General features: G+C 42.4%; 1 protein-coding gene across 5 annotated transcripts; it reads left to right on the top strand.

Annotated features, from left to right (window-relative positions):
* Nucleotide 1: 1 nt before the first annotated feature.
* RBFA (ribosome binding factor A) lies at nt 2-8,399 on the top strand. Of its 5 annotated transcripts, none has more exons than XM_031056993.1 (7): nt 2-141; nt 997-1,217; nt 1,784-1,960; nt 3,219-3,331; nt 4,806-4,890; nt 6,557-6,627; nt 7,672-8,399. In XM_031056993.1, exons 2-7 carry the CDS (start codon nt 1,215-1,217, stop codon nt 8,063-8,065), a joined length of 843 nt encoding a protein of 280 aa, XP_030912853.1. In that variant the 5' UTR covers nt 2-141; nt 997-1,214; the 3' UTR covers nt 8,066-8,399. The 5 variants fall into 5 exon arrangements, with proteins under 5 accessions (XP_030912853.1, XP_005421009.1, XP_030912855.1 ...); XM_005420952.2 differs by having other exon boundaries at nt 7-141; nt 1,175-1,217; XM_031056995.1 differs by having other exon boundaries at nt 18-141; nt 1,179-1,217.
* Nucleotides 8,400-10,311: the final 1,912 nt, after the last annotated feature.

The raw sequence follows: 10,311 nt of genomic DNA, 5'->3' as shown, positions 1-10,311 counted from the left end.
GGGCCGGGCCGGGCCGGGGGCCAGGGCAGCAATGTGGGCCGCCCGGGTGACCGTGGTGCCGAGGTGGTGCCGGGGCCTGCGCAGCTCCGCAGCCCTGGGCGAATCCCGGAACTTGCTGCGGAAAATGCTCCGCAAGAATAAGTAGGTGCGGGACCCTGCCGGGGTGGGCTGTGGGCGCTGGGGCAAGGGGAGTCAGAAGGGTGTGGGGCTCGGGCGCTCCCGCGGCCCCGGCACCGCGGAGGAGAGAGACACACCGACCCCGAGCCGCCGATCTGAGCTGGTCGGCAGCGGCTGAACATGTGCTCAGGTGGCCAAGAAGGCCAATGGCCCTGGCCTCTACCAGCAGTAGTGTGTCCTGCAGGACCGGACCACTGATCGTCCCTCGGTGCTCTGTGCTCTCGGTGAGGCCACACATCGGGTGCTGTGTCCAATTCTGGGCCCCTGTGTACAGGAAAGACATCGAGGTGCTGGAGCATGTGCAGTGAAGGGCAGCGGTGAAGAGTCTGGAGCACAGGTCCTGTGAGGAGCAGCTGAGGGAGCTGGGGGTTTTTAGCCTGGGGAAAAAGAGACTCAGGGGGAACCTTATCACTCTCTACAACTCCCTTAAAAAGGAGAGTGTAGCCAGGTGGGAGTCAGTCTCTTCTCCCAGGAAACAAGTGACAGGACGAGAGGAAATGGCCTCAAGTGGCCTCAAGAATGGCCCCTGCACTGAGGGACATTTAGATTGCATATTGGGAGAAATTTCTTCACTGAAAGGGAAGAATGGTCAAGCAATTGAACAGGATCCCCAGGAAAGTGGTGTAATCACTGTCTCAGGAAGTGTTCAGAAAACATGTAGAAGTGGTGCTTAGAGACATGGTTTAGTGGTGGACTTCTCAGTGCTGGGTTAACCATGGGACTTGATGATCTTAGCCCTGTTTAAGAACCTTTATGATTCTCTGAATCTAAAGAAACCTGAGAGCTGTTCTTTTCCACCCCTTTCCCATCTATGTGCAGCTTCAGCTGTGGATGGAAAGCATTGCTCCCTGCACCCCAGCTGTGAGGAGAGCTACTTGTATGAAAACCTGGGTGTTGTGGTGTCCTTTCAGACAGGTGGAATATTAATTACACAGAGAATCCTTATTTCTGTGAGCTACTGAAAGATAAGGCTGATTTCCTTTCCTTTTCCCAAAAGAAAGAAGTACTGGTATGACAGCCCTACCCTGGGATCACAAATGGTAAGTGCAAGCTCTGAAGGCGATATGTTTATTTGTGCCAGGAGGAACAGACTTGTGTTCCTGCCATTGATTCTAACTTTGAAGCATTTTCTGATGGAGAAATAGCAGGATTTTGTGAACAAAGAGTAGGGCTTCAGTCTGACTGTGACATTTGGCTTCATCCTTGCCAGCATCAATGCTCTCTTGCACACTCCTGAGTACTGATTCAGATTAAAACTTCTATTCATAGAAGTTATTTTAATGAAAATTTTTTTAATGTATGTTTTTCAAACAAGCAAAACTTTTCAGTCAATGCATGCTGTATTTGAGAAAACAGATCTATGGAACTTCATAACTTGCTACAAAATACACAAAGAACTTTAGAAACTTTGACTGTAGTACATGAATGTCAAAGATTTTGTGAACAGAAGTATTCTGTATTGAAACACTTGATACGTAGGACCTAAAGCCATCACAGCTGCAGTAATGAAATAAGAGCATACTTAGTAAAGTGCATGAAACTGTATATAGTTGCCTAATACAAGTGTGTAACTACTGTTTAATGTGTTGTTTGTTTCTTTTTATAGTTGTATAAACCAACCAAGTTGGACTTTTTAAAGAAAAATGACCTTACAAAAACAAGGAAAGAAGACAACGTGCGCTGCAGAGTCTTGAATGGGCTTATTCATAAAGCTGTGTTAGAGATGGCCACTACCTGTGAAGTCAGTCAAGAATTTTATGATCTCAAGCTGGAAATCTGCAAGGCAAGTGCCAAGACTACAGCTTGTGCTGAGCCACTCTGATTACGTTGTGAGGTTGGCATGGACATGCCAAAGGAGCTCCCCTGGGTGTTGTGATGTGTGCCCAGAGGAGTTTTACTGTATTGATTCTGATGTGGCAGAGTACAGCTAGATCTGGCACTGGAGTACGCACGAGCAGAGCTTTGCCGCTGTAGTACCTGACTTAGGAGACCTTTGCCACTCTAATGCAAATGCAACTCAGGCCAATTCAATGATGATTCTCCTGGTATGACTTATTTTTCTATTACTCAGACATAAACTCTTTGTCTTGCCCTTTCAGAAGGAGGAGCATGGTTTTACCAACATAAGTGTATCTTTCCAAGAGTCCATTCTTCTTGTAGCTGTGTGAGAGTTGTCACCTGCTTGTGTCACTCCCCAGCAATCTTACTGGCAGAAGACCTAAGTGATGCATGAGACTAGTTCAAACAAAAGGGCAAGCCTAAGAAAATGTTATTGTCAAGCCAGACCTGAGAAATAATTGAGATTTGTATGTAATTGTATCTAGTGGTGTCATAATTTTTGGATTTGAAAGTGATGTTAGAGTTCTGATACTGGAACTAAGTCAGTCTCTGCATTCTTTTTTGTTGTCTGCAGTTTTTATCATCTACATTTGCTGTTCTATAAAGATTAAAATATACCAGTGTTTGGCTTAAAAGCTTGGTGGACTTAACTTTGGTATTAGAAGCATAGAAAATAGAAGCATAGCTGCATCTATGACAACAGGGTTGTCATTCATTACTAAAATAGATGTTTTTTCCAGCTGAATTCATTCTATTGTCAGACAAGCGTTCAAAACTACATGGGCAAGATGGGTCTTTTGGCTGTATATGTGCAGCATCCTTCACAGAGTATTTCTGTCTCTCTAGAGCTTGTCTCAGATCACATGTCTGCATGTAAAAATGCTGGCTGGTGTGGGCAAGACACTTCTTTCAGGAGGCATTGCTGTAAATTAAACGACTTATAATGTGAGAGATGGAAAGAAACAGCCTTCTTCCCAATACAATACAGATTTTATAGCTGCACAGTGTTTGTGCTGCACTGGGACATGGCTGGGCGTAGATCAGTCCTGATTTACTCATGAGCTGATTCTGGTCTGATATCATCACTTCTGTTATCAAAAGACATTTTCTGTTAGGTCCTCTGCAATCCATCACAGACTTCATTGTATATGAGGTTTGTGTATATATATATCATCTTAAAGAGAGATTTGCCTTTTCTCTAGGTGTCCCTGTCATCCAACTTTTCAGCGTGCCGTTTGTACTGGAACCCTGCTTCCACTGTGGAGAAGGACAGTTACGTTGAAAGTGTGCTGCGAAGGAGTGCTCCACGTATACGGTACTGCTGTGGAATAGACAGGCCACTTCCTGATCCAGAGCCATTTCTTCAATACTTCTGACAGTCTAGACCTGAACTATTGGGCTGCCTTAGGTTTTTAGATACTTGGAGTAGAGCATCTCCTGTGATGAGCCTCACAGGGAAGGGTGGCTGCGTCAGACCAGCTGTGTGATCTTGTGCTGGAGCACAGCTGGCTTTTTTGGCTTCTGTGCTTTCCCAGGGCAGGAGTGGGCCAAGCAGAAGGCAAGAGGAGTGTGGCACAGGTCTCACTCCAGTGTCCTGGTGGTGGTGGCTTATTACAGCGGATCCACAATGTAACGCATGACAGAACTCCCTTCTGGTCATCAGACAACAGCCTTGTTTATTGTGTCTGGCCCCTTTTATCCCGTTCCAAACTCCCGGGTCGAGACAGCTCATTGGTCTATCTCTGTGCCCCCAGACTCTGAACCAATAAGATGCCTGCATCCTAGGAAAGCTCCCATTGGTTGTGAGCTTCTGTCAGTCAGCCCAGAGGCTGCTCCCTGGAGCTGAGCTGCGCTGCTTATTGTGACTTGATTAACACTACTGCAACAGTGGCTGGCCAGGCTATGCGGGACAGGAGCCCAGGATGGGATGCTGTACAGGGGACTGACAGCTGCAAGGATCTCCTTGCAGATTCACTGGGCAGTTCTGATTGCTGGGGATGATTTAGGCCTCCAGAAAGGGATGACTGTTATTACAGTAGTTCTTCACAATACTGATACAAAAAAAAACCCCAAATTGAGAATGCTACCATGTATTGTGATGCTTTTCCCCATTTTTCCAACACAGAGTCCGGTGATGTTTCATGGTATCATTGAAATTTTTGTCTCTTCCTCCCTTTCCTTGGCTTTCCCTCTGCTATCCAGGCAGTCTGTGGGAAGTTCAGGACTTCACCCATGTGGCAGGTGGCATAGAAGCATACTTGTAAAACCATTTACTTTCTCCCTGTTTACGTAAGCTGTGTCGTTCCTGCTCCAGCACAATGCTCTCTTCTCCTCCACAGCATCCACTCTTTAAGAAGGAAAGTTGCTCCTGGGAAGAAGAGAAGGGAACCCCTGTCAATCCTTCCTGCAGCTAGCATGTAGGATAAGTTGTCTTGCCCTGCTCTGAGGGCTGTATCCCCCACTGCTCTTATCCCTACAGAGGGGATAAGGATACCAAATGACGTGGGGAAAGACCTGTGCCAGACTATGTACACAGACATGGACAAACCTAATATCATCAGTACTCAGCTGGACCTGCAACCAGTAGTTTTTGTAAGCCATGCATTCAGAGTTGGGGTTCTGCAGTGATGTATTGCTTAGCATCAACCTGGATAGCTCCTCATCAGACTGAAAGTTTTGCAAGCCATATCTTTAAATGTGCAGTACCGCTGGATTTAATTTAACACCTTTTACTTGTCCTGCAGATGATATACTGATACTCATGCTGGTGAATGCTGTATTTTTGCCAGGTATCTTCTGAAGAGTCAGCAGATTGTAGGAAATGTACCCCCAGTAGTATTTATAAAAGACAAAGAAGCTGCAGCTGTAAAAGAGGTAAATCTAATCTTTGACTCAATGTACAAATACAGACTTAGCAGAGAGCTGATGACTTAGTTGCTTTACCAATTTTCATTAAAAATCAGTCTTTCTCTACAGTTGCAAAAACTATTTTAACAAGTAATCTTGAGTAAGATTGATGCCTACATAATATGTAGAAGAATTGTAGGCAGTATCATTAGGCCAGTGAAGAATTTTTAAAGAATTAAATTACCATTTTAAGGAATAATATAGGGCTGCCTGGTGTATATGATTATGGAAATGAGGTTGGAAGAACTGTTTTTCACATTTTAAATGTTATGTGCTTTTAAGATTCAATTGAAAAACCAGTGATTTTTGTATTTTTATTTTTTCCCCATATCTTTTTCCATCTGTGAATTGTTAAAATGTTTGTAGGGAAGTGCAAATCTTTGCATAGGGGATGTAGGCTTATTCATACTATATTTTTTTTCCTTAATTTTTAAAATTGTCTTTACTATTTCATGTTTTCTGTCAAGGTGTTGATAGCTTTAACTAGCTGACATATTACTAGAATACTGATGTTTCCTGGAAATTTGCTGTCATTGGACTGTGAAGCGAGATCTCTAACATAGTGAGATTTCCAGAAGAGAAAGATGACACCAATGAGTAGAATTTGATGAGAAATGTCTCCTCAAGTTGTTGATGTGAACAGAAGTTGAAAAGAACAGGTTCATGTTTCTGTGCTCTGAAGTGCCTTATTATTTATAATAGTGTTACTGTTACGGCCAATTACTGTTAGACCCTTATGGGCTCCTGCAGTGTGCATGAGCAGAGCTGGAAGGGATAAAAAGAATTTCAGATTCTCTAGAAATGCAATGAACTGCTTGAACTTCCTGTGATCAGAAAAGTTCTGAGTTTCACAGAAGATAAGTAAAAACCCTCTTTATATCACTTCTGTCAGGGAATGACACTGGGGAGCAGATAGATGAATCATTTTCTCCAACTTCACAGTTCATCAGATTTATGTCAATCACAGATTCAAATAACATGCTGAACTTGGTTTTTAAGTATTTAAGTAAAGGGAAAAAATATCCAATTAAACTCCTAGAATAATTCAATTAGAAGGGAATTAATGTAAAGAGAAACTGAAATGAAATTTCAAACAAGAGAAAATTTTCACAATTACATATAGTCTGTGAGCACAGCATATAATAATGCATTAATAATACATTAATAGTTTGTAGCATTTACTGGTTAGATGCCATGTTAAAAGGGATTTGGGACCTCCATAGTTGCCTGTAAGAGAAATGCAAACTTGCAGAAAGGGAGAAGAGGTGAAAAAAATCTCAGTGTAAGGATGTTATGGAAAAGGATTTGCAAGACTGAGGTAAGAAGAAATAAACCAAAAAAGGTATATGTCAAACAATCCCTAGCCAAGGGTTCATAATGCACGTAAGGCAAAAAACTTTGTAGGAATCTCTGGATCCACTATTTGACAAAAACAGCCCAGGAAAGAAGTATAAGCAATTCCATGTAAAAGAAGGAAAAGACCGTTTTAAAGTGGTTTTGCTAAATATTCCAAACATAGAATTGTTTGTTGGATACTTGTTGGTTTCTTATCTAGATAGGAACAAAGTAAATTTAAACAGTGTAGATTTAAACAAAGTAGATTTAAATATGTGTGGCCTTCATGTGTTTACAGGTGGAGGACTTACTGGCAATTGCTGATTTTGGACCTCCAGAAGAAGAAGAATCATCTCAAAATGATTCAAGGTGGGTCTTTTTGGTTCAGAATTGTATGAATGTCTGTTTTCATCTCTGCTGGCCAACTTAAATTGGGTATTATTTGACATAAGAGAAAGTATATTTTAATTAGGTGTGTACATTGTTACTCGCAGACCTGATACTTGTTCTCATATTAATATCTTAGTTTTTATGAGCAAAATATATGTAGAACTTCTAAGATTTCAAGACTTGATGTGTTGATGATAATTAAAATTTTAAAAATGCTCTGCAGCAGTAATGTTTGTTTTTGCTGGCAATTGTCTCATCAGGATGGAAATGGCATTTACCAGTACAGATCTACGTGTCTACTTTGTTCTGATACAAGTTTGGTTTATTATATATGGATTGCAAGTTTACTGACAAATCTCCCTAAATTGATTTAACATTCTTCTGTGAGGGATTTTTAACCATTGAGAGATAGGGCTGAACAACCCATTGGAATAGTGGTTCTGTGCACTGGATGCTCTCAAAGCCAACAACCTTTGCACCTGTGTGCTGTAGTCTATTGGTAGAAATGCCTTCTGTGCCTCAGCATCTCACAGGATGGTCCATCAGGTGTGAATCAGAAATAGCTTCCTGTGGGAAGTCATTCCTGTGACAGATTTCCCAAAGGGTACCTAACACCTTCCTCCGTGTCTTGGGGAAATAGTCAAGTCCAGCATACGGTGTCACATTGCTCTGATGTGTTTTAGACAGAGGCTGCTGCTTCTCACTTCTTGGAAGAGCTGGGAGAAGTCTTGAGTTCCTTGGGTCTCCCAGATACAGTGCTCACCTAGGTACATTTTTTCCCAGAGACTGGCAGTTTCATCTGGCATCTTGTTGCTTTATTGACTTTCTCCCATTAAATCTCTTGACACAAACTGTCCTTGCATACATGATATGGTGGTATCTCTTCCTTCGTAACATAGGGAACACAGGGTGTTAATAAAGTTAAACTGAAAAGTCCAGTTTATTTCTGTGTTACTCAAGTTGTCAAAAATAGAAATATATGTGGGGGAAAACCCAAGCCAATACTTGTTTTCTTTCCCACAGTAAACTCTTCCCGTCAACAACTCAATCTTCAGATTCACCCATGCGGCCTAATCTGTTTGGTGTTGATCATGACTTGCTGAATAAACAGATAATGGACTATAAAAAAATGAAAGTGTCAAGACATACACAAAGCTTTGTCTGGACAGAGAAGCAGCAGCAGCAGCTTTCTAAGATTCAAAAGAAAATGAAAAAGAAAAAAGCAAGGAATCCTCCTGACGATGACGACGTTATGCCCCAGAAACACTTACTGGACAGATACGAAGGTGATTACTGGGATGATAACACTGAATCAGCCTCAGACTATGAGCTGCAGGATGAATTACAGGAAGAGGTGAATGAATTGGATGTGGATGGTGACAAAACTTTAACTCAGCCTACTGGTAAAAGGAAATGAAGTGAAAAAGCCACTCCCTTCGAAATGAAGGCTGTCAATCACAAAAAAAAAAAGACTGCCATAGCTACTGAAAGATTAATTTTGTACATGTTTACCACTTCCGCATTCAAACGAATACATTTGCCACATGTGAGCAGGTTTGCTAGCACAAAGTATGTAAGAAAAACTGCCATTACTGACATCCTGTTAGGCAGCTTTCAAGCTGCTGCAGTTGAGGGACTTTCAACCAGAAAGCAGTTTTGTAATGATAAAATATACCTATTGGAGCACTGAGTTAAAACTTCTTGCAGTTGTGTTGATTATTTCCAATAAAATTATGGTTTCTATATTGCAATATTTCTTTTATTATTTTTTAGTGACATTTATAAAAGTTACCACTAAGTGAAAGTTACCACTAAGTAAAAAGTTACCACTGGTACTTGTTATTCTGATATAAGGAAGGAAGAGGGAAGAAAAATAATGACAGTAGTGTTCAGCTTCATCACATAGAGACGAGGACAGGGTCTTCTCTATAGGACCAGTCTAATGGGGGAACACTTTCTACAAAAAACATCCCAATGATGTCCAATAAAGTTACAACCCTGAAAGAAAATAAATTTATAGTTGTGCAAGGGGAACTGCATCAGAAAAAAAAATGAGAACTGCTCATCCATTGGGTAAAATCAGGCAAAACATTGTGATTTAGAAAATGTATTAACAACTTGAAAAGCAGAGAAAGAGCAGCAGGGAAGAATGTTCCAGAAATTGAGATCTGAAAATGAATAGGGAATCATATAAAAAGAGAATAAAACTTTCTGACTCAAAGCACATAAAAAATAATAGCAAGCATGTATAAAGTCAGAAGGCTGCAAGCTTCAAAGAAATTACAATGAACAAGGTAGTAAAAGAGAATTCTACCAGAAATACAGAAAATTTAATTCCAGTAGTTAATGGGGAGGTAAAGAAAATCAACACAGGGGAGGTTGCCCTACAATACAGTGGAATCACAGAATGGTTTGAGTTGGAAGAGACCTTAAAGATCATCTAGACCCAAGCCCCTTGCCTGGGCAGGGACATCTTTCACTGGACCAGGTTGCTCGGAGCCCCATCCAACCTGACCTTGAACACTTCCAGGGATGGGGCATCTCGGACAAGCTTCTCTGGACAACCTGTGCCAGTGCCTCACCACCCTGACAGAACAATTTCTTACAATTTCTTCCTCATATCGAATCTAAATCTACTCTCTTTTCATTTAAAACTTAGGACTTGTCCTATCACTACACTTAAAGAACACTGCAATCGTCAGTCATAGTCAATGCAGGTACATTAAAAAAAAATCCAGTTTAAATAATTTAGTGTCCTGTATTAAGGTCACCTGCCCAGCAGATGAAGGGAATGCATTGGATGTTGTTTTTCTGGGTTTTTGTAAGGCTCTTGGTACTATACCTCACAGCATCCTTTGGGACAAATTTTCCAGCTGTGGGATGAGTGGGTTCATGGTGCACTGGGTGAAGATCTGGCCAAAGGACATCTGGCTGGTGACTGGTCACCAGTGGGTTCCTCAGGGCTCCATTCTAGGGCTGGTTCTGTTCAATATATTTCTTGGGGATCTGGATGCAGAAATTGAATGCACCATGAGCAAGTTTGCTGATGATTCCAAACTGGGAGGTACTGCTGGCATTCCCAAGAGACAAAAGACCTTGCAGAGGGATCTGGGTGGCCTGGAGTATTTGGGCAAACATCAGTGGCATGAAATGGAACAAGGATAAATGCCAGATTCTACACATAGGAAGGAGTAATGGCAGGCAAAAGTCTAAATGGGATGAGGAGTGGCTGGAGAGCAGCCCTGCAGGAGGGGTCTGGGGGTGCTGGCTGGCAGGAGGCTCAGCAGGAGTCAGCAGTGTGTGCTGGGCAGCCCAGGGAGCAAACCCTGGCATGGATCAAGTACAGCTTCACCAGCCACTTCAGAGAAGGGATTATCCTGCTGCGCTTGGTGTTGGGGTGGCCTCACCCTGAGTGTTGTGTGTGCTTCTGGGCCCCACAATTTCAAAAGGATGTGAAGGTCCCTGAATGAATCCAGAGAAAGGCAGCAAAGCTGTGGAAAGGGCTGGCAGGGTGTCCTGTGAGGAGCAGCTCAGGGCACTGGGGTTTTCTTGTTTGGAGAGAAGGAGCCTGAGGGGCAACCTCACTGGTCTGTACAGCTTTCTGAGGCAAGGAAGGAGAAAAGCTCCCTCTTTTCCCTGGGACCCAGTGCCAGGTCATGTGGG

Source organism: Geospiza fortis, unplaced genomic scaffold, assembly GCF_000277835.1.
Source record: "Geospiza fortis unplaced genomic scaffold, GeoFor_1.0 scaffold104, whole genome shotgun sequence".
NCBI lineage: Eukaryota > Metazoa > Chordata > Aves > Passeriformes > Thraupidae > Geospiza > Geospiza fortis.
The sequence above is the reverse complement of the archived record's forward strand: the minus strand, read 5'-3'. Positions and strand labels throughout refer to the sequence as shown.